We start from the raw sequence: 25677 nt of genomic DNA on the forward strand, positions 1-25677 counted from the left end.
ATCCTCCATAAAAAAACCTCCCAGGAAAAATGCCTAAATAGTTTTTTTTATATACCTAGATACGCTTTACTGTCATTTTATCATTGTATTAGCTTTTTTCCTGATACCGCTTTTAATGTGTAAAACTTTAAATTTATTTGTTGTTTTTTTATTATTGTTTTATTGACAAATCTTTTTGGAATTTGTGCAGCGGAGTGTACATATACATCGACTGATTGTTAGGGAGAACATGCACGAAATAGTACACACAACAACTGACGGTTAGGACTTGGGGGAGGCAATCTTTTAATTTAAACAAAAGTTTGATTTTTTTTTCTTTTTCCTTTATTTTTGGGGGAGGGGGGACTTTTTCCAGGGGAATTTTTTGTCAGGGAGATATTTGGGTGGGGTTCTCGGGTTTCTTTCTTAAACCAATTTAGAAATAGCTTAAACATAGTAGCAAGGAGAAAACGCATTTACCCTGGGAGACACCCGTTTAGGAAGAAGAGATTCTTTGAAAGGCAAGTTTATAAGTAAAATTTTTTGGAGAGATAACTATTATCATATCGACAAAATTATAAGTTACCTCTCCAAAAAATCTCCTTTTACAAATTTTCTTGTTCATTAATACCGGATAATTTTCCAAAAATATCCCTCAAATATCGTCATTAAAAACCGCTTCAACATTTTTATCATATTCACAGGTAAAAAAGATATTGAAATTGTTAAACCTGTAACGCCGTTGAACGTTCGTGCTCTTTCCGTAACGGAATTATAAAGTTGAAGACTTTTTATGTAAAGGTATATGTATATATACAATACTGCTCAAAAGTTTAGCACACATTAGATTTAAGTTGCTTTTTTTTCTTTAAAAATGAAATAAAAGTAAAAAATAAGAAATTCAAGGTTTTTTAAAAAACAAAAAATATTTATTTGACCTTTTTAATTACATTAAGAGAAAAAAAAAAACTAAAAAAAAACAAATGTCTATCACTAAATATCTTTAATCAAAGTTAATATATAAAAAAAAGTTAAAAAAAAGCTGCTCATAAGTTTAGCACACCTGGATTTAAGTTTGCTTTAAAGCAAGATCAATAAGGGATATGTCCACCTTTGTTCTTTATGCATAGTTCACATCTTCTTTTAATTGAATCAAAAAGTTTTCGGCAATAATCAGTTGATAAGCTGTCGAACGACTCTTTCAAACTTTCCCTAAGATGTTCAGCTGATGTTACGGGAGCTTTAGTGAGTTTGCGGTCCAGTACAGTCCATACATTTTCGATTGGATTAAGGTCAGGTGATCTAGCTGGCCACTGAAGTACCTTAATGCTATTTTCTTGAAACCAAATAGTCACCGTTTTCGCCTTGTGACAAGGAGCGTTATCTTGTTAAAACTGCCACTCTGACTCATTGCTAAAAAAGATGTCTCTAGTCGGGATTAAATGATTTTCAAGCGTTTCGATATATTTATGTTGATCCATACGACCATTGTATAAGTAGCAGAGACCTGGGCCGTCATAAGTGATGCAACCCCATATGCCTACCGAACCTCCACCACCTTGTAGTCGCGGCACAATGAAGCGACTACGAAACATCTCATTATAGTGTCTTCGAATAATCACTCTGTTCTTTCGGTTAATAACTGTAAAGTTGGATTCGTCACTGAATATTATTCTTCTTAGTTCATAGTTAGTCATTTTCAAAATAGCTCTACAAAATTTGATACGTTTTAACCGATCTGTTGGTTTAAGCAGTGGTTTTTTAGCAGCAACGTAGCAACAAAGTTTTCGACCAATCAATCTTCTATTTACAGTTTGTCTTGAGATATGATTTTTTAGAGCCAAGTTCACTTCTTGTGCAATCTCTTTGGCTGAGTATTTAGGGTTTTTTCTTGCAATTCTATAGATACTGTTATCATCGGTGATGCTTGATATTCTTGGTCGTCCAGATCGGTTTTTGTCTGCAGCAGTACCAGTTTTTTCAAATTTCTGAATTGTTCTGAGTACACATGAACGAGATACAGACTTAAGAGTTCGAGCAATTTCAGAGCTATTGAAACCACCAAGGTGTAGTCCTACAATACGCTGTTTTATTTCAGAGCTAATTGATTTTTTTCCCATCTTATTGGTCACATTATGGACAAAATTTAAGCGAAATATACCAAGTTTATTTCAAATGAGGTAATACATACTATGTATATCTTTGAAACTTTTGTTCAGTTTTGTTTATGTAAAAATGGATAGTTAAATTTACTTTTTAATAAAATTTTGACGTAAAAAAGTAGAGCGGCAGTTAAAAGACAATAGAAGTGCAAGTATGCTAAACTTATGAGGAGCTTTTTTACACCGCTTTAATTAGCGGTCTCTGTTTAACATAAAAATAGATGGTAAAATTAACGTAACTTTTTTTTTCAATTTTTTTTTCTATATAAGGTATGTTTTAATTAACTGTAAATAAAAAAAAATTGAAATAGCATAAGAAGTTTACCGCCTAAAAGTTCAATTAAAAGAAGAAAAATGAAACTTAAGTCTTATGTGTGCTAAATTTTTGAGCAGTATTGTATATATATATATATATATATATATATATATATATATATATATATATATATATATATATATATATATATATATATATATATATATATATATATATATGTATGTATATGTATATGTATATGTGTATGTATGTATATATCATGTTTTGTTGGCGCGTAAGAAAAAAATAATTTTTTGACAACCAATTTAGTGAGCGAAAAATATCTGCTTCGACGACTTTTTACTTATTCGATTTCGGCCAAAAGTTCTGTTCAAATCACTACCGAAATGAGCCGAAACTTTTGCGAGGAGATTTTTTTAAGTTTAGATAACTTGTTCTTAATTCAGTGTGATCATGATGATTTCCTAATTGTAATCGTTTGTGGGTAAACCAATTTTTAATTACAACAGTTGCAGCAATTTTAATTGAAATTACGTTACATAACTGATTCAAGTTACTATTCTCAAATCATTCCTTTGGGCCTGTTTATATGGAAAGCTATATGTTTGCCGAGATCTCGACGTCATCAATATTTTAACGTCTGCTTTAAACTTCTTATTATATTGATGTAAACTTGCAAATCCTTTATTTAGGATATCTAAATTCTATTTTAATTGTTAAATTTATTTTTACTAATTAAGAAGTAGTTTTTCAAGATTGTTTAAAAAATGTGCAAAGTTAACCAGGGGTCTGGGTAACTTTGCACAACTTAAAAAAAAAGTTAGAATAGCTTTATGATGTATGGGGTTGGTGCAAAGTGACCTCTTTTTTCATACTTTCTGAAGGAAAAATAATTCAAAGGGTAGTTTAACAAAAAAAAACAAAAGATTAATTTTAGCATTATTATGCTTAATAAAGATTATAACATGCTATGATAAAAAAAACTGAACACAACCTCATTAAAAACACAAAAAAGCTCATTTGTATCTTGGTAAACTTAAATAATTAAAGATTACTTTTAGATAAACTAAAATAGTTAAATATTTCCTTTTTTTGAATAAAAAATCAAAATTAACAAAACACAGTTCAAAAGCCCTACTGAAAGCCTGATTCTGGTACTTTGAAAAGTTTCCTAGTTTTGCTTAGTTTTTCCTCTTTGCAATTTTCTTTGAGGCAAAATCACAACCCTCGTTAAATTTATCTAGATCTTCAATGCTAACACTTTTGCCTGCAGGAACAGAAAGTTTCTTTTTTCATTTATTAGTTCCTACAGATTCCAAAGATTTAAATTTGTTTTGTAAGAAAACCTTAAAGCTGTCTTCTAGAAATTCTTTATCATAAGATTCTCTTTCTCTAAATTTTGTAAGAAGTTCATTGACATTTACTGGATAGGCACCGCACTTTCTAAAACCTGATTGTAAATTGCTAGCCTGATTTGGCTCTACATCAGACATTAACTTATTAAAAAGTTCTGGGAAATGTTGTTTGTCAAGAGATGTCTTTGTGCAGCCAACAGGTGAATCTTTATACTCTGTGATAATTTTACGCCAAGCTGTTTTCAAAGGTTTAAAGAAAGCTACATCTTGAGGTTGAGTTATATGTGTACTATTAGGTGGTGAACAAACAAACTTTATTTCATTTTCTTCACAGGCTTCAATAATTTTTGGAGAGATGTGAAAGGATAGGTTATCGCCTAAGAGAACTTTAACTCCTAACTTCTTTTTCAAAGAAGGTAAAACTATAGAAAAAAACCACTCTTCGAAAGCTACTCCATCAAACCACCCACTTTTAGTACTGAAGTATCTGGCTCCTTTAGGACCTCCTACACAACAAGTTGACCACAGATTAGTAGCCTTATAAACAACAAAAGCTGGTAAAATTTCACCTGCTGCATTACCTGATATCATTATAGAAATACTTGTCTTAGAAGTGTTTCTTATATTTGTGGGGTATTTACTGCCTCTTTTTACCAAGCACTTTTTTAAGCCAGGGTCATCAATTAGATTTGTTTCATCATAGTTGTATATGTTGCCTGGAGGAACATCTTGTATGGTTTTGGTAAGATGTTGAATATATTCTTTTAGAATTTCTTCATTAACATTTGCTCATGATTTTTTTATGTTTGGCACAAATTTATTTGTTAGTTCTGGATGTCTTTGTAAAAATGATTTAATTAAATCAGGTGTTAAGTTATGCTCTCCTTTCAATTTGTAATAAATCGTTCTTCGACTAACACCATATTTTGTAGCAGCTTGCTCTTGTGTCAGCTTTTTAGATTTTACATCTTCAAGACATTTAGCTAGATCATCCTCTGTATAGTTTTTTTATTTTCTGGTTTTAAGATTCTTTTTGTAATGACTTGACATCTGGAAAAAACATTACTAATAAGTTTGACCTTGAGTTACCCAAGAAATTATTTAAAGCTATAAAAAAGTATGAAATAACTCTATTATATGAAATATTTGCATGAAGATTTAGAAAGTATTGCTTTTGGATGACCAACGACATTTAAGGTGAACTTTGTACATTGTGCAAAGTTTAACCCCAAAGTTTAACCCCAAATTCTGCCGAAAAAGCCCAGCGGGCACACGACGTTGAAACAACGTTGAAACAACATTGATCGACGTTGATCAACGTTATTTCAACGTTGTTTCAACGTTGTGTGCCCACTGGGAGTATTTTATTTACAAGACAGTTAAATTTTATATTTTTTTTATTGATATTAGTTTAAACACTAAGTATACTTCAAATCAATACCATAATAAACACTTTAAGCAGTTTATTCACTTTTGAGTTCAATTCTGATCTGCTGCACAGATAAAAGTTTTAAGACATAATTTTTGTATTCTACTTCTATGTTTACACAAAACGACTCGTGTTGCGAGAAATCGCGTTTATAAAACTATTTTACATGACTTTCGTATTGACACTAAAACAAACCGTCGGATTCTAAAGTGATTTGCATTTGTAGTTCAAATTTTTTAAGTTGCTAGAGAGTAAAACATATTTGACATACTGTTGCGCAAAGTTACCAACGGTTGTGCAAAGTTAGGCACTTTTACGGTATATAGTTTGCATTTTATATTTTTCATATTTTTTATACTTCACTTATGTAGTTTGCATTTTATATTTTTATATTATGATGATGTGGAAGAAACTTTTTACATTTTATTATGAAATATCTCTTTTAAAAATGCCAATGCGGGGTTCGGCGATTTGAGAAACCAAAAAAATTGTGCGATTACTTTAACACATTATAGCGTCTGTTTTAACTATTAGTTTTTGTTTTTTTTAACATATTGTTTATGTAGTTCCTAAACATTTTAGCATTTGCAAACAGGGCCGTGGTTAGGCTCCCCCACATCCCAGCGATTTATGGGGCTGTTTTCTTATTATAAGGAGCTTTTTTTTTTAAGTTGTACCTAATAAGGGATATTTTTTGAAGATTTATTTGCCTATAATACTACGGGTTTATAAAATACGTTTTAAATGGGACTTAGCGATATGGTTAATTGCTGTCTTTTTCTTGCTTCCGCGATTGATTTCGTTTATATAATTGTACATTTTATTGTATTCTTAAACAAAAGCAATCAAATCTTATTTGGCTTTTAATTTGCTTTAAAAGTGTCAACATTTTAGTTGTAATTTGTTATAAAACACTGACTAGTTTTTTGTTTTTGATTCAGACTTTTCATACAGTGAGACTAAATTGGTCTGCATTTTACAATAATTTTCTAAATTTCGAATAAATATTCAGCGTGGTTTTTGTTAATAGCGTTAAAGTGATTGTTGTTATTCAGTGTGGTAGATAACCAGAGTTGTTACGGCATAATATGTCTGGCAGATCTGTCGACATATTTTCAGACATATTTTACATCGACATAAAATATGTCCGAAATATTTTTCTGCCTACCAACTTTGACATAATTTTATGTCTAAAACATTTTCTGCCGACATAAAATATGTCCAAAATATTTTTCTGCCAACTTACTTTGACATAACTTTATGTCTGAGATATTATCTGCCGACATAAAATATGTCAGAAATATTTTTCTGCCTACTAACTTTGACATAATTTTATGTCTAAAACATTTTCTGCCGACATAAAATATGTCAGAAACTTTTTTCTGTCCACATATTTTGACATAACTTTATATCTGAGACATTTTCTGCCGACATAAATTATGTCAGAAATATTTTCTATCCACATATTTTGACATAATTTCATGTCTGAGACATTTGCTGTTTCTTATTTTAGAAGAAAAAATCGTACAACTTTATTGCTCATTTCAGATTAATTTGACGAGTAAAACAAAAGTTTCGATTTCCCCTTATTAGAATGTAAAAACTTAGTCTCAAACTTAGTTTTTATTACTGAATGTGGTTTTTATTATATGGCGTCCTGTGCCACATTAGAAATTATGTTAAGTAGAAAGAAAAGTAGAACTTTTAAAGGGTCGAACCATTTACAGCATAAATTCGACGATCTAATCGTCTACAACATAATAAAAATAGAAAATAACTCTTTGTCAGAATATTTAATTCCGTTCCAGGATAGGTCGAATAATTTATGGTCGAAGCAAACCTTATTAAAAATTTAATTTTTCACCAGCGCGGCGTTTCAGGTTAAAATAGAGTAACCATAGGACAACCGACAATTTCAAGCAGCGGTTAGAATGCAATTTTTAGCCGTAAGAAAATCTCTGGCCAAAATTTATCTTTTAATTTAACCGAACCGTCAGAATCGTTTTTTGAAGAGTAGTGATCTTAACCGAAAATTTATTTCAAACCAAACAAATATCAATGATAATGTTTGGTTGTTAAAATTTTTTTTTCTCTTACACGTTTTTTAAAGAGAAAATATCCCTTTTCAGATTGTAAATGATACAACTGAAACAAATTAACTGGCAATTAAATGCCTTAGAATCAAATATTTATGTCTGCTCTCCTCAATCAAACCACATGGCATTATAGGTTGCTAAACTTTGGAAAATTGGCATTTTTTTTTTATCCAATGGTATTTTATGGCCTTTTACCTTTATTTTGGCATTTTGACACAGAAAAATTTATGTTCTTGAAAAAGTATTTATTTTGGAAAAAAAGTTGAAATTAATTTTTGCCCCTCAAGAACTTTTAAGGATAATAAAAAACACCTTTTGACTTCCGAAGATTAACTAGTTGATTTCATTGATGAAATTTGTTCAAAATAAAGTGACGGAATCATTTTGAAACAGCCGCGATATGAAAAAGGGCATTATTATGGCATTTTACATTCACGCTTTTGGCATTTCACATGTAAAAAATGTTGGCAACACTGAATTTAATTGTCAATTAAAACGACTAAAATATGACGACTTGGAATGCTCGCTTCCACGTTTGAGACATTAAAACGATTTTCCTAGCCGCATTAAAAAACTATTATTAATCTAATTATTCTCTTTTCGCGGTTTAAACGATTGTTCTGTGGTATAAATAGATCTTGGAATAACTATTTTCTTATCACTGTTTTTGTTTTCCTTAAGATTTAAAGACAAATATGGAGAATAATTTATTGCACAAACAAGTGAAAACTCAATTTGAAATTAGTAAAGAAGGAGGAAAGTGTAAAATGTGCAAAAAATTTTACAAAGGCAAGTTAAGTAACCTCAAAGATCACCTTCTTCGAAAACACAAAGAAAAAGCAGGCGAAATCGACCTAGTTGAAGCTACTTCGGCTACAAGGAATCGAAATGATGATGAGATTCAATTAATTAAACGAATCAAACTGCATGTTGATGTAAATCAATTAATTAGAGAAATGATTAAGTTAATGATGAATCGTAACTTGTCTTTCGCGTCAGCTGATGAAATCGGACAATTGTCTTTAGTGAAAAATGCACTCAAAGAATTCAAAATTGTTATAAATCGTCATAGCATGAAACGCTACATTCAACTTGCGTGTGAAAATATTTTTTCGCTCATAAGAGAAGAAACTGAAAATGTTCTTGTCTCGTTGATGTTTGATAGTGCGTCGCGATATGGAAGAAACGTGTTTGGAGTTAGCTGTAGATATGTGAAGGACGGGCAAATAGCTGACAGAACCTTAGGCATACTTACTCAAGAAGGTCGATAGTTTGGCGAAATTTTAGCTGCTCAGTTAGAAAATGTAATTGGAAAAATTGGAAAATGTGCTAATGATATCTACGCAACTTGCACAGATCAAGGAAAGAACATGACGAAGGCTTCAAAAATTCTTCAAAATGCACAAGTTCAAATGAAAGTGATCCTTGAAATTTATGATGACGAATTTATAGATTTCGAAGACGAGGAAATTGATATTGGCGCTTTAGAGAATGAAGAAGGGAATTATAGTGAAGCCCACACTGTTTGTGTTGAAAAATCAGTTGGATCGTTCTGTTCAGCCATGTTTTGTGGCGCACATGTGTGTCAGCTAGCTGCTAAGGACGTAACATCAATGTTTGAAGATGCATTAAATAACATCAGAAAAGTTGCTATCGAATCCAAAAAAGTAGCATATATTCAAACATTTAAAAATCTAAAAAAACCTCGTGTAGACATTGAATCACGCTGGGATTCCACGTTTTTGATGATAGAAGATTTCCATACCAATGCAGAGGCATATCAAAGGCTAAGACACGACCAATTAAAATTAAATGATGCTTCATGGAGTTTAATAGATGAATATTTCGATGCATTTTTACCAATACATTCGGCTATGATGGATTTTCAATCCGCAAAATTATCAATTAGTGAATTCTACGTTCGATGGATTCAAATGAAAATAGAAATTGAGGACGTTCCAGCAGGTGATTTGGGATTAAAAATGCTACTGACCAACGCAATCAATACACAAGAACAAGTTTTTTTTAAATGTGAAGCATTTATTGCTGCTTTAATTCTGGATCCTAGATTTTGCTTTACATCTGGTCATCAACTGTTTAATACAGAAATGTTGAATAGAGGAATTATACAGCTAATCAAAATCCATCAAAAACTTTGTACTCAACGAGAACAATCAAGTTCTTCATCAACAGAAGAATCCATGCAATTAAATGCGTCATATTCCTCAAATAATTCTGAAGAGATGATTCCGATGAACTCAGAAGAAATTGATGCTGAAAAAGTACGCCGTTTCATTGAATATACTGGAGGAGGAACCAGACAAGGTGTTGCTAATGCAGCTTTAGAATCAGATCAAGATATTCGTCAATTAATTTTAAAATGGACTCTCAATGAACCACGAGTGTCATTAGACGTTGAATTCAGCATTCTTGCGTACTGGAAGAAAAACCAGAAAACGAAATGGAATCGGCTCTATGAAATCTTGCAAGTAGTTTATGGTGCAGCGTTCTCCAGTGTAAAAGTTGAACGTGATTTCTCTGGATTCGCTTTGGTTTATAGCCATCTTCGTACTCGCATTTCAAATGATTTCTTAGACTCTATTATGGTGGTAAAAAATAATCTAGATTTAATTGATAAAATAAAATTTGTTTAAAAAGCTGAACATTTCACATTTTCTATTAGTCAATTTTTTATGGCGCCCCAGTGCAAGAATCGAGTTCTGAAAACCTTTTTAGAGTCGAAACATAAAAAAAAAATTTTTTATAACGTAATAAAATTCTTTTAGCTTTTGAGTTAGCAAATTATTTGACAGAATTCTAGCACAAAAAGTCAAAGTTAATTTTGAGAATAGAATTATGATTAAAACGGCCGTGATATAAAATGCTACAACTGAATAGCATTTGGATCAAAAGGCTCCAGCATCAAGAGTTTTTTTAATGCGGCTAGGAAAATCGTTTTAATGTCTCAAACGTGGAAGCGAGCATTCCAAGTCGTCATATTTTAGTCGTTTTAATTGACAATTAAATTCAGTGTTGCCAACATTTTTTACATGTGAAATGCCAAAAGCGTGAATGTAAAATGCCATAATAATGCCCTTTTTCATATCGCGGCTGTTTCAAAATGATTCCGTCACTTTATTTTGAACAAATTTCATCAATGAAATCAACTAGTTAATCTTCGGAAGTCAAAAGGTGTTTTTTATTATCCTTAAAAGTTCTTGAGGGGCAAAAATTAATTTCAACTTTTTTTCCAAAATAAATACTTTTTCAAGAACATAAATTTTTCTGTGTCAAAATGCCAAAATAAAGGTAAAAGGCCATAAAATACCATTGGATAAAAAAAAAATGCCAATTTTCCAAAGTTTAGCAACCTATAATGCCATGTGGTTTGATTGAGGAGAGCAGACATAAATATTTGATTCTAAGGCATTTAATTGCCAGTTAATTTGTTTCAGTTGTATCATTTACAATCTGAAAAGGGATATTTTCTCTTTAAAAAACGTGTAAGAGAAAAAAAAATTTTAACAACCAAACATTATCATTCATATTTGTTTGGTTTGAAATAAATTTTCGGTTAAGATCACTACTCTTCAAAAAACGATTCTGACGGTTCGGTTAAATTAAAAGATAAATTTTGGCCAGAGATTTTCTTACGGCTAAAAATTGCATTCTAACCGCTGCTTGAAATTGTCGGTTGTCCTATGGTTACTCTATTTTAACCTGAAACGCCGCGCTGGTGAAAAATTAAATTTTTAATAAGGTTTGCTTCGACCATAAATTATTCGACCTATCCTGGAACGGAATTAAATATTCTGACAAAGAGTTATTTTCTATTTTTATTATGTTGTAGACGATTAGATCGTCGAATTTATGCTGTAAATGGTTCGACCCTTTAAAAGTTCTACTTTTCTTTCTACTTAACATAATTTCTAATGTGGCACAGGACGCCATATAATAAAAACCACATTCAGTAATAAAAACTAAGTTTGAGACTAAGTTTTTACATTCTAATAAGGGGAAATCGAAACTTTTGTTTTACTCGTCAAATTAATCTGAAATGAGCAATAAAGTTGTACGATTTTTTCTTCTAAAATAAGAAACAGCAAATGTCTCAGACATGAAATTATGTCAAAATATGTGGATAGAAAATATTTCTGACATAATTTATGTCGGCAGAAAATGTCTCAGATATAAAGTTATGTCAAAATATGTGGACAGAAAAAAGTTTCTGACATATTTTATGTCGGCAGAAAATGTTTTAGACATAAAATTATGTCAAAGTTAGTAGGCAGAAAAATATTTCTGACATATTTTATGTCGGCAGATAATATCTCAGACATAAAGTTATGTCAAAGTAAGTTGGCAGAAAAATATTTTGGACATATTTTATGTCGGCAGAAAATGTTTTAGACATAAAATTATGTCAAAGTTGGTAGGCAGAAAAATATTTCGGACATATTTTATGTCGATGTAAAATATGTCTGAAAATATGTCGACAGATCTGCCAGACATATTATGCCGTAACAACTCTGGTTATCTACCACACTGAATAACAACAATCACTTTAACGCTATTAACAAAAACCACGCTGAATATTTATTCGAAATTTAGAAAATTATTGTAAAATGCAGACCAATTTAGTCTCACTGTATGAAAAGTCTGAATCAAAAACAAAAAACTAGTCAGTGTTTTATAACAAATTACAACTAAAATGTTGACACTTTTAAAGCAAATTAAAAGCCAAATAAGATTTGATTGCTTTTGTTTAAGAATACAATAAAATGTACAATTATATAAACGAAATCAATCGCGGAAGCAAGAAAAAGACAGCAATTAACCATATCGCTAAGTCCCATTTAAAACGTATTTTATAAACCCGTAGTATTATAGGCAAATAAATCTTCAAAAAATATCCCTTATTAGGTACAACTTAAAAAAAAAAGCTCCTTATAATAAGAAAACAGCCCCATAAATCGCTGGGATGTGGGGGAGCCTAACCACGGCCCTGTTTGCAAATGCTAAAATGTTTAGGAACTACATAAACAATATGTTAAAAAAAACAAAAACTAATAGTTAAAACAGACGCTATAATGTGTTAAAGTAATCGCACAATTTTTTTGGTTTCTCAAATCGCCGAACCCCGCATTGGCATTTTTAAAAGAGATATTTCATAATAAAATGTAAAAAGTTTCTTCCACATCATCATAATATAAAAATATAAAATGCAAACTACATAAGTGAAGTATAAAAAATATGAAAAATATAAAATGCAAACTATATACCGTAAAAGTGCCTAACTTTGCACAACCGTTGGTAACTTTGCGCAACAGTATGTCAAATATGTTTTACTCTCTAGCAACTTAAAAAATTTGAACTACAAATGCAAATCACTTTAGAATCCGACGGTTTGTTTTAGTGTCAATACGAAAGTCATGTAAAATAGTTTTATAAACGCGATTTCTCGCAACACGAGTCGTTTTGTGTAAACATAGAAGTAGAATACAAAAATTATGTCTTAAAACTTTTATCTGTGCAGCAGATCAGAATTGAACTCAAAAGTGAATAAACTGCTTAAAGTGTTTATTATGGTATTGATTTGAAGTATACTTAGTGTTTAAACTAATATCAATAAAAAAAATATAAAATTTAACTGTCTTGTAAATAAAATACTCCCAGTGGGCACACAACGTTGAAACAACGTTGAAATAACGTTGATCAACGTCGATCAATGTTGTTTCAACGTTGTTTCAACGTCGTGTGCCCGCTGGGCTTTTTCGGCAGAATTTGGGGTTAAACTTTGGGGTTAAACTTTGCACAATGTACAAAGTTCACCTTAAATGTCGTTGGTCATCCAAAAGCAATACTTTCTAAATCTTCATGCAAATATTTCATATAATAGAGTTATTTCATACTTTTTTATAGCTTTAAATAATTTCTTGGGTAACTCAAGGTCAAACTTATTAGTAATGTTTTTTCCAGATGTCAAGTCATTACAAAAAGAATCTTAAAACCAGAAAATAAAAAAACTATACAGAGGATGATCTAGCTAAATGTCTTGAAGATGTAAAATCTAAAAAGCTGACACAAGAGCAAGCTGCTACAAAATATGGTGTTAGTCGAAGAACGATTTATTACAAATTGAAAGGAGAGCATAACTTAACACCTGATTTAATTAAATCATTTTTACAAAGACATCCAGAACTAACAAATAAATTTGTGCCAAACATAAAAAAATCATGAGCAAATGTTAATGAAGAAATTCTAAAAGAATATATTCAACATCTTACCAAAACCATACAAGATGTTCCTCCAGGCAACATATACAACTATGATGAAACAAATCTAATTGATGACCCTGGCTTAAAAAAGTGCTTGGTAAAAAGAGGCAGTAAATACCCCACAAATATAAGAAACACTTCTAAGACAAGTATTTCTATAATGATATCAGGTAATGCAGCAGGTGAAATTTTACCAGCTTTTGTTGTTTATAAGGCTACTAATCTGTGGTCAACTTGTTGTGTAGGAGGTCCTAAAGGAGCCAGATACTTCAGTACTAAAAGTGGGTGGTTTGATGGAGTAGCTTTCGAAGAGTGGTTTTTTTCTATAGTTTTACCTTCTTTGAAAAAGAAGTTAGGAGTTAAAGTTCTCTTAGGCGATAACCTATCCTTTCACATCTCTCCAAAAATTATTGAAGCCTGTGAAGAAAATGAAATAAAGTTTGTTTGTTCACCACCTAATAGTACACATATAACTCAACCTCAAGATGTAGCTTTCTTTAAACCTTTGAAAACAGCTTGGCGTAAAATTATCACAGAGTATAAAGATTCACCTGTTGGCTGCACAAAGACATCTCTTGACAAACAACATTTCCCAGAACTTTTTAATAAGTTAATGTCTGATGTAGAGCCAAATCAGGCTAGCAATTTACAATCAGGTTTTAGAAAGTGCGGTGCCTATCCAGTAAATGTCAATGAACTTCTTACAAAATTTAGAGAAAGAGAATCTTATGATAAAGAATTTCTAGAAGACAGCTTTAAGGTTTTCTTACAAAACAAATTTAAATCTTTGGAATCTGTAGGAACTAATAAATGAAAAAAGAAACTTTCTGTTCCTGCAGGCAAAAGTGTTAGCATTGAAGATCTAGATAAATTTAACGAGGGTTGTGATTTTGCCTCAAAGAAAATTGCAAAGAGGAAAAACTAAGCAAAACTAGGAAACTTTTCAAAGTACCAGAATCAGGCTTTCAGTAGGGCTTTTGAACTGTGTTTTGTTAATTTTGATTTTTTATTCAAAAAAAGGAAATATTTAACTATTTTAGTTTATCTAAAAGTAATCTTTAATTATTTAAGTTTACCAAGATACAAATGAGCTTTTTTGTGTTTTTAATGAGGTTGTGTTCAGTTTTTTTTATCATAGCATGTTATAATCTTTATTAAGCATAATAATGCTAAAATTAATCTTTTGTTTTTTTTTGTTAAACTACCCTTTGAATTATTTTTCCTTCAGAAAGTATGAAAAAAGAGGTCACTTTGCACCAACCCCATACATCATAAAGCTATTCTAACTTTTTTTTTAAGTTGTGCAAAGTTACCCAGACCCCTGGTTAACTTTGCACATTTTTTAAACAATCTTGAAAAACTACTTCTTAATTAGTAAAAATAAATTTAACAATTAAAATAGAATTTAGATATCCTAAATAAAGGATTTGCAAGTTTACATCAATATAATAAGAAGTTTAAAGCAGACGTTAAAATATTGATGACGTCGAGATCTCGGCAAACATATAGCTTTCCATATAAACAGGCCCAAAGGAATGATTTGAGAATAGTAACTTGAATCAGTTATGTAACGTAATTTCAATTAAAATTGCTGCAACTGTTGTAATTAAAAATTGGTTTACCCACAAACGATTACAATTAGGAAATCATCATGATCACACTGAATTAAGAACAAGTTATCTAAACTTAAAAAAATCTCCTCGCAAAAGTTTCGGCTCATTTCGGTAGTGATTTGAACAGAACTTTTGGCCGAAATCGAATAAGTAAAAAGTCGTCGAAGCAGATATTTTTCGCTCACTAAATTGGTTGTCAAAAAATTATTTTTTTCTTACGCGCCAACAAAACATGATATATACATACATACACATATACATATACATATACATACATATATATATATATATATATATATATATATATATATATATATATATATATATATATATATATATATATATATATATATATATATATATATACAATACTGCTCAAAAATTTAGCACACATAAGACTTAAGTTTCATTTTTCTTCTTTTAATTGAACTTTTAGGCGGTAAACTTCTTATGCTATTTCAATTTTTTTTTATTTACAGTTAATTAAAACATACCTTATATAGAAAAAAAAATTGAAAAAAAAAGTTACGTTAATTTTACCATCTATTTTTATGTTAAACAGAGACCGCTAATTAAAGCGGTGTAAAAAAGCTCCTCATAAGTTTAGCATACTTGCACTTCTATTGTCTTTTAACTGCCGCTCTACTTTTTTACGTCAAAATTTTATTAAAAAGTAAATTTAACTATCCATTTTTACATAAACAAAACTGAACAAAAGTTTCAAAGATATACATAGTATGTATTACCTCATTTGAAATAAACTTGGTATATTTCGCTTAAATTTTGTCCATAATGTGACCAATAAGATGGGAAAAAAATCAATTAGCTCTGAAATAAAACAGCGTATTGTAGGACTACACCTTGGTGGTTTCAATAGCTCTGAAATTGCTCGAACTCTTAAGTCTGTATCTCGTTCATGTGTACTCAGAACAATTCAGAAATTTGAAAAAACTGGTACTGCTGCAGACAAAAACCGATCTGGACGACCAAGAATATCAAGCATCACCGATGATAACAGTATCTATAGAATTGCAAGAAAAAACCCTAAATACTCAGCCAAAGAGATTGCACAAGAAGTGAACTTGGCTCTAAAAAATCATATCTCAAGACAAACTGTAAATAGAAGATTGATTGGTCGAAAACTTTGTTGCTACGTTGCTGCTAAAAAACCACTGCTTAAACCAACAGATCGGTTAAAACGTATCAAATTTTGTAGAGCTATTTTGAAAATGACTAACTATGAACTAAGAAGAATAATATTCAGTGACGAATCCAACTTTACAGTTATTAACCGAAAGAACAGAGTGATTATTCGAAGACACTATAATGAGATGTTTCGTAGTCGCTTCATTGTGCCGCGACTACAAGGTGGTGGAGGTTCGGTAGGCATATGGGGTTGCATCACTTATGACGGCCCAGGTCTCTGCTACTTATACAATGGTCGTATGGATCAACATAAATATATCGAAACGCTTGAAAATCATTTAATCCCGACTAGAGACATCTTTTTTAGCAATGAGTCAGAGTGGCAGTTTTAACAAGATAACGCTCCTTGTCACAAGGCGAAAACGGTGACTATTTGGTTTCAAGAAAATAGCATTAAGGTACTTCAGTGGCCAGCTAGATCACCTGACCTTAATCCAATCGAAAATGTATGGACTGTACTGGACCGCAAACTCACTAAAGCTCCCGTAACATCAGCTGAACATCTTAGGGAAAGTTTGAAAGAGTCGTTCGACAGCTTATCAACTGATTATTGCCGAAAACTTTTTGATTCAATTAAAAGAAGATGTGAACTATGCATAAAGAACAAAGGTGGACATATCCCTTATTGATCTTGCTTTAAAGCAAACTTAAATCCAGGTGTGCTAAACTTATGAGCAGCTTTTTTTTAACTTTTTTTTATATATTAACTTTGATTAAAGATATTTAGTGATAGACATTTGTTTTTTTTTAGTTTTTTTTTTTCTCTTAATGTAATTAAAAAGGTCAAATAAATATTTTTTGTTTTTTAAAAAACCTTGAATTTCTTATTTTTTACTTTTATTTCATTTTTAAAGAAAAAAAAGCAACTTAAATCTAATGTGTGCTAAACTTTTGAGCAGTATTGTATATATACATATACCTTTACATAAAAAGTCTTCAACTTTATAATTCCGTTACGGAAAGAGCACGAACGTTCAACGGCGTTACAGGTTTAACAATTTCAATATCTTTTTTACCTGTGAATATGATAAAAATGTTGAAGCGGTTTTTAATGACGATATTTGAGGGATATTTTTGGAAAATTATCCGGTATTAATGAACAAGAAAATTTGTAAAAGGAGATTTTTTGGAGAGGTAACTTATAATTTTGTCGATATGATAATAGTTATCTCTCCAAAAAATTTTACTTATAAACTTGCCTTTCAAAGAATCTCTTCTTCCTAAACGGGTGTCTCCCAGGGTAAATGCGTTTTCTCCTTGCTACTATGTTTAAGCTATTTCTAAATTGGTTTAAGAAAGAAACCCGAGAACCCCACCCAAATATCTCCCTGACAAAAAATTCCCCTGGAAAAAGTCCCCCCTCCCCCAAAAATAAAGGAAAAAGAAAAAAAAATCAAACTTTTGTTTAAATTAAAAGATTGCCTCCCCCAAGTCCTAACCGTCAGTTGTTGTGTGTACTATTTCGTGCATGTTCTCCCTAACAATCAGTCGATGTATATGTACACTCCGCTGCACAAATTCCAAAAAGATTTGTCAATAAAACAATAATAAAAAAACAACAAATAAATTTAAAGTTTTACACATTAAAAGCGGTATCAGGAAAAAAGCTAATACAATGATAAAATGACAGTAAAGCGTATCTAGGTATATAAAAAAAACTATTTAGGCATTTTTCCTGGGAGGTTTTTTTATGGAGGATATTTTTCTTGATACCGTCTGAATTCCATACGTTCCGTGATTGAAAATTTTTAAAAAGATAACTGTTCCAGTCTAAGACTAGTAAAATATTTCCATGTTGGCCAGGAATTGAACTTTTTTTTAACCAGGGTCTAACAATGGTTTCAAAGCAAATGCGATATTGTTCCGGCGCTAGGAATGGTTTTAATTGCCAATATAATCATGGATCGGAGTCGGTTATTGATATTTTAAAGGTGCACAGGGAAAAAAAAGTCTAAATCCGTTCAGACCAGTTGTTGCCCCAAATTAAATTAGCTATGCTTTACTGCAAGTTTTGTTTCACTGCATTTCACATTAAATTAGCTATGCTTTACTGCAAGTTTTGTTTCACTGCATTTCTCATACAATATCCTTTCAGAGAAAATGTTGACCAAAAGTAAATTTACTTACTTTTTAAGTATAGATTACTTTTAATTGTAACTAAAAGTTATTTAAAATGTAAATTTAAGTAATCAAAAGTAATTTTATGTAATTTACTTTTAATAGCCATTTCATTTTAGTTATAAAATAACACATGTCTACTTAGGAAAACTAATTATAAGTAATTTTATTTACATTTGATTGCATGTAACGTTTTTATAATGTATTTTAAAATGCTTTTTTTTTTTACAACTACTGCAATATAATTTTTTTTAAAAATAAATTCTTTTTAAATGTAAAAGTAAGTTACATTTCGAGGTAAAATTCTATTATGTAATGCACTTTTAAAAAAGTAATTAACTTTTAAATGTAAAAGTAAATTACTTTTCCATGTAACTCAATTTTAAATCTAAATGTAAATTACTTTTTTATATAATCTACTTATATATAACTTACATTTGAAAGTAAATCCACCTTTCTTTACAAAATAAAATTTGTTTTAGAAAAGTAGGGGAAAGGTGCCTATGATGGCATAGCGCCTATGATGGCATACTGGTCATATTTCTTAAAATATTAGTTTTGGTGCATAAGTGATTAGACCAACATGTGTATATTAGTAATTCATTACTTCTGGTAAAAATTCGTCCCTCTGTCATAAATAATGCTTTTGTAATCAACGAACATAAATTTTCGCATGTGGTGTTGTAGTTTTAATGCCCTCATATATTCAGGATTACGATTTTATTATAAATCATACAGAAGTGAAATTTTCATGCATTTCATCTGCAGGCTTTCTACATTTATTAGAATACTTATTTTAATGCTATGTGTGGAATAAGGTAGACACAGCATGTTTTAATAAATATGGAGACTCTTTCCTATGATGGCATACTGAGGAGTTGCCAACATAGGAAAGTCTGCAAAATGAATTGAAAAAAATGCCTGAAATAAATTTTTATGCTAATAAAAAGGTGATCAGGCTCAGAACAAAGATGAAATACAAGAGTTTCAGAAACCAACACATTTGGAAACAAAATCTCCCCCATCAGAAGCTTCCATATACATTGGATTTTCTGTTTCAACGAAAGGATAAGATCTGTTATACAAAAGTTATGTCCGGTGCCTTTAGCAATCCTTAAAATCGAATTGAAAAGGGCACGAAAACGTGGAAAAACTGGACCTCTGAATACCACACCGGATATCCAAGAATTAAAAGATAAGGCAAAAGAAAAAGATAACAAAGAAAAGGAAAAGTTTGTTAGAAAAACAAAACGAAAGACGACTGTTGAAGAAAAATGCTACAGTGAGGAGATTAAAGGAAGAAATAATAAAATGAATTTCGAATCTGATACAGCATTTTTGTATTGTTATGAACTTTATACGCTGTCTTGCTCTAAAGAACCATGGATTTGTTGTCAAAAACGCAGATCTTGGTGTCATTTTTTATGTGCAGGCATTAATAGAAGTAGAAAAAAATTTATATGTGAACTATGCTTATAGACCAAATATTTAATATTAACTTTGTTTTTTTTGATAAGTTTTGTTTCGATTAATAAAAAACAAAAAAAATTCTTCTTTGTCTACTTTATTTAAAGTGTGCCATCATAGGAGCAGTTAGTTGCCTATGATGGCATACTTGTATTTTTTTTTAATGGTATAAACTTATAAAAAAGCAAAATAGTAAAAATTCTGAGGTTCATTATTATTCTGCATGCTAAAGGGAATACACCCATGTCAAAAATTATTTTTTAAGTTTTCAGGTAATGACTCAGAGAAACGGTAAAGTTAAGTATGCCATCATAGGCACCTTTCCCCTAAATTACTTTTAAAAGTAAATTTAAGTTTTTTTTGAACGTTTACAATTATATACGCAATTTACTTTTTCATAAAGGCCTACTTACTTGAGTAAGTAAAAAAAAAGTAAGTAAAAGTGCCATCCCTATTGGCAATCAAGGAGTTTTTCTTATTGCGCTTCAGTTTAAACTTAATTTTTTATAATAATTTATTATAATTTATTTTAACTAAACAACTACCGTATTAACGTTTGTCAAAGAGCTATAACAAGCATACCTTTTGCACATTTAGATTATTTTTATAATTCAAAAAATTAATTTAGATAAAAGACAAAGCTTTTGTTCCTAATTAATTATGTTAATCATTTTATGTTACTCATTTTATGGTAATATAAAAGGAGTTTAAAAGCGACTTAAAAAAAAAAAAAAGAGTTGTTAGTGTTTTTTTGAACTTATATTAAAGATGATTAAATTTCATATGATAGAGTTTTATGGAGTTAAAAAACATTTTAAGAAATCTTTAGTTTTTAGTGCTTATTTGGAGATTATTTTGTTGATATTTATATGAAAGCATGAATTAACAAATACTCTGCTTTCTTTTAATAAAGTTGGAGATGTCCGCGGATCCTGCAACAAGTGAAGTGTATCAAACCGTATGTTACTTTACTTCATTTCAATTGTTAACGAACTCTTTTTAAAATAGTTAAAGATTTCAAAACTTAAATTAAATTCTATAAAAACAAGATTTTATAATCATTATTTAAAACCTATATGCAGGAGAAAATAATGGTTGAAATCTTAAATAAATTCATATTTAAATAAAATGTAAATCTTAAATAAAATTTAATTACAAATACAAATTGCTTAAGTTGGCATCAAAATTATGCTCAAGAATTTTTCTTGTAAGCTGCAGCATTTTAACCAAATTTCTAAGCCAAATATCACATAAAAGCGTGTTTTGGGGAGATTAAAAAATAATAATGCTGAAGTAATGCTAATAAACGGTATACGTTCAAAGAGCCTTTAAAACTAACAATAACATTATAAGTGTTCTATTATAAATATTTGAAGCTAAAATTATATAATCATATTCAAACTACCACCAAAGTCTTTTGTCCAAAATTTTAGTCAGATGTTAACAAAGATGCAATGTAAAGGGTTTAAAATTTTTTTACAGCGTATTTCTTCTGTGATAATTCATTATTCTGTAATAATTCAGAATTCGGATAAATTTTACATCAGTATATTGTTTTAACATCTAAAAATCATCTTGCTATAGTTTGTCGTACTTGCCATAGTATTTGTGATTTCATACCCACTATACAATCTGTGATAATAAATAATTTCAAAATGCTAACGATACTTTCAAATTAAGAAAAAAGTGTTCAATGTGGATGTAGCTATAACTTAAACTGTTATTTTAATCAATCGCAATTAAACAAACTTGAGGAAAAATATTTCTAAAATATTTATAATTTAGAATTATTTTGCGTCTGATAAATAAGAAAATAAAAAGAAAGTAAATTTTCTAAGCGGAAAAATTTGAAATGATCTCCATTTTTGTGAAGGCGGAGTCTTGTCTTAGTCTTTGGGGAATGAATTTGTTTTGTTTGGTAATGTTATGGTAATTATGTATTTATAATTGGGTTGCCCACAGTGTTGTTTGGTTGAGTGTGGTTCGTGTAACGGAGGACTCCTAGACTTTAGACCAGTAACTTAACAACAAAATTTTAATGTAAATCTTAATAACGATATAACAAATTCTCAATCAAAATATAAACGAAATGATGTTACTAATGGTTTAACACAAATAACCTAATGGTCTAACACAAATAACCGAAATTCATAACATCTAAACATATGTTTTTTTTTAAAGTGCTGAATCTCGAACTAAAATTCATTTTTTTCCCTTGCATTTTGTTCTTTCTGCATCGAAATTAGGTTTTTTGCAAAATTTAAAAAAAAATCATTTCAACTGGAAAAATCAGAATATAAATCTGATAAAAAACCAATAAATACAAGTTGTGATATTAACAACATTAAAAAAATATTGGTGAAAGAACTGAAAATATATTCATTGAAACTGCGAGAACTTTTTTCCATACCCAACAGATTGTGATTAATGACAATTTTATTTTCGGTCCTAATGAGAAATTAAAAAACGACGCCAACGTGAAATTTGATTGGCTTTGGTCAAAAGGCTTTTATTGATGCCATATTAAAAAACCTTCGCTGCTTTTCCGGAGCAAAGAAAACAAAAATTTTCCACTTCTGCTATGATTCAATATGCATTTTGATTGAGTTTATGCAGTTTTCATGATTTCGGTCATAATGCTAGTATTTTATATCTTACAAGAACGTCCAGCTCACAATATTATTGTCTGACATTTAAAATCCACCCAGAAAATCACAAAACGCGGTAAAGTTTTAAGCTATAGAAAACAAAAAACAATACTTTAAAGCATCATGCGCTTAAGTAATAAACTAAACAGTGGAATGGAAACTTTTGAGTTTGGTATCGGTTTCGAAACCGAAGTTTCTGTTTCGACAATCTTTTACTTATTCGGTTTCGGCTGAAATTTCGGTTCGAATCAGTTGATAAACGGTAGAAATCTTCTGGCCTCCACGTTTTTTCCGCAGCTATTGGCGGCAGCCTTCTCAAAATCTTTTGCTCGCAGAATGTTCTGGCTTCCACCTCCAGATGTTTCCGTCTCCCAATGGAGGCCGTAGTTGGAATTTTGTTTCGGCATAAATTTACTTTGCCGCCGCACAGTGGGCCAGTAGGTGGACAAAATGGGAAAAATATTAGTTGTCTTATCTTGAAAACTTATTTAATTTTAGTATCTATATATATTACTCTAAGCATTTGAATATTGAAATTTAAAAAAAAAGAAAAAAAATTTTAATAAGTAGGGGAGAACCTTAATGAATGGGACGATTATTGAATGGGACAAACTCAGATTCTTATACAAGCATCGATGTAAGGATATTCAAATTGCTGTAACAAAGAGTGATAGAAAAAAGAACTCAACTGATCGACTCATCCATCCTATTGCTCTATGACCGTAATGACAATGGATGTTATTGTGGTTTCAAATGTAAAAAGCAATTTTTAAAAATGTTTTTTTTTCTGATTTTGCAGCAATTTTTGAAATTATGGAAAATAAAATTTCATGCTTTATAGATAGCAGTCTCTAGTACAACAGTGAGTAAAACATTCACGCTTAATAAATGGTGTTTTTGGTGTGACTAATCATTTTTGGATAAAGTGATGCGTATATTGAATGGGACAAAATACTACCTATTGAATGAATTTAATAAAGTATTATTTACAGCTCAGCATAGGGATGCTGCAGTCCCTTACTTTTATCCCCATGGGTTATGGGTATTATTTACACACTTTTATACTGCAATATTTTACTTAAATAAAAATAACTAAATATAATATTCTAAAATAAGAAAGTTTTACTTTGATTGAAATTTAATTAGAGTTAAAATGTTTAAAGTTAAAAATATTTTTTGTGTGGGCTTTATGTATGTATCTATATATTTAACTACATTTACAGTTAATAAACTAATTTGAAAAATGATTGAATTAAATACGTTTATTTTTAATTCTTTTATGTTTGTCCCATTCAATGAGACATACTTAATGAATGGGACAAATGTCATGCTCCAATAAAACTCTCTTTTTACCAATAGCCAAATGCAAATCCAATTTTTTTTAACAAAATACTTGTTACAATAATTATTTAAATATTTTTTTGTTAAACTTAGACATTCATAATTTTCTCCAAAAAAACAATCTTAGTATTTCAAAACAAAATATTGCTGAAGATATATTGAAATTTATTCAGCCAAAATTTGCTGATTTTAAAGACGTTGATTTTAGACATGCTGTTCAACGATTTGTTTACTTGTATAAAAAAAAGTGGTAATCTGCAAACTGTCAAAAATTTTGAAAAGAAGTTTAGTTCTAATAAAACTAAAAAACGGCGTGTATCTTGTTTAATTGAATTTCATTCATCCAATGAATTATTTTTTGCTGCTAATAAAAAATTTAGAGATGAATCAATTATTATTGCTGCCAAGAACGTTTTAAATGTTTCAAATACAGATAAAGCAACTAAATATTCAGCAGACGAAGCGCTGGCTTTAATAATTGATGCAAGTCATACAAACGCTTCCTATCTATTGATTAGAAGCAGAGCCTTGGAGAAATAACATTTACCCCGCTTACAATGATGTCAGAGATGCAAAATTGAAATGTTATTCTGCAAACATAACAGTGGAGGACTATTCAGCTTCAGTTCCTTTAAAAGATTTAATAATTCATAATTTGATAAGAATCTGTGCAGTTCGGGAACCTGTGCTAAGGCACTTGATACTGAACGACAAAGCAATAATAACAATGTCACTAACGTGTAAGGCTAGTTTTAATGGTGCTACTGGCTAAAGCATTTATAAACAAGTTTTATCAGAACCCGACATTAACAGAGATTTAAAGCGTGAAGAATCATTATTTATTACTTGTCTAGTCCCATTGGATTTGACTGGATTTAACAACAGCAACGAAAAGGTGCCTATCTGGAGAAATCAAAAGTCGTCCTTCACAGCCTATTGTAGACCCATAAGATTTGCATACAAAATGGAATCCAAGGAATCTGTGATTGAAGAAGATAATTAAAAGTGAGATAGAAAGCTTGGGTATGATTTTATTAGAGGTTTGCAGATCTTCTATTGAAGTGAATTGTATTATTGAACTTACAATGATTGATGGGAAGGTTCAAACAATATTATTGTTTTATAATTTTCTGATGCAATTTAAAATTGACAATGTTTTCTTGTACTATTTTTTGCTTTTATTTTCCTAAAACATTATTTACCTAAATACTCAATTGTTATTCAATATAGGTGGGTCAAAAATCCGATAAAATATTCAAATATCAATTTACTACTTTGTAACTAAGGAGAGTATCCTGCAACTAAGCAATATAAGTATCCATAGCAACTAAATTTAAAAAATTATCACTTTTGTAAGAAGTGTGATTTCATATTGGTATTCATACCAAATTTAGTGAATATAGCACTTATAGAATATCTGCAGATAACAAAATAGGTTGTTGCTAAGCAAATAAAGGTATCCATAGCAACGAAATAAAAAAATATTACCTTCATAAAAAGCGCAGACATCATATTAGTACTCATACTAATTGTAGTGAATATAGCTCTAATATTAAATTAGTTACGAATTTTGTCAAGTAAAAGTGAATTCTGGCCCACTGTGCGCCGGAAGGGGTTATCAATTCTGGTTCAAACTATCACTGTAATGAACGGAAACTTCTACTGGAAGATTTTTTCAAGTTTAAATAACTTAACTTTAATTTAGTTT

General features: G+C 30.2%; 1 protein-coding gene and 3 pseudogenes across 2 annotated transcripts in view; 3 read left to right on the plus strand and 1 right to left on the minus strand.

The window, feature by feature from the left end:
- Positions 1-3561: 3561 nt before the first annotated feature.
- On the minus strand, positions 3562-4823 carry LOC149889894 (uncharacterized; annotated as a pseudogene).
- Positions 4824-7983: 3160 nt separating this feature from the next.
- Positions 7984-10049, plus strand: LOC149889895 (uncharacterized). Its single transcript, XM_090085984.1, has one exon. The coding sequence runs from the start codon at positions 8669-8671 to the stop codon at positions 9950-9952; it is 1284 nt and encodes a 427-aa protein (XP_089942110.1). The 5' UTR covers positions 7984-8668; the 3' UTR covers positions 9953-10049.
- A 3228-nt stretch (positions 10050-13277) lies between these two features.
- On the plus strand, positions 13278-14539 carry LOC145186075 (uncharacterized; annotated as a pseudogene).
- Positions 14540-20702: 6163 nt separating this feature from the next.
- The window catches only part of LOC149889896 (protein white-like), a 37152-nt pseudogene continuing 32177 nt past the window's right edge, over positions 20703-25677 (plus strand). Inside the window, exon 1 of the transcript XR_016451689.1 lies at positions 20703-20938. The product of XR_016451689.1 is annotated as a protein white-like (transcript). The remainder of the gene's footprint in view (positions 20939-25677) is intronic.

Source organism: Hydra viridissima, unplaced genomic scaffold (genome assembly GCF_058129835.1).
Source record: "Hydra viridissima isolate aposymbiotic clone 2 unplaced genomic scaffold, HvirCarnegie_v1 scaffold_4, whole genome shotgun sequence".
Lineage (NCBI taxonomy): Eukaryota > Metazoa > Cnidaria > Hydrozoa > Anthoathecata > Hydridae > Hydra > Hydra viridissima.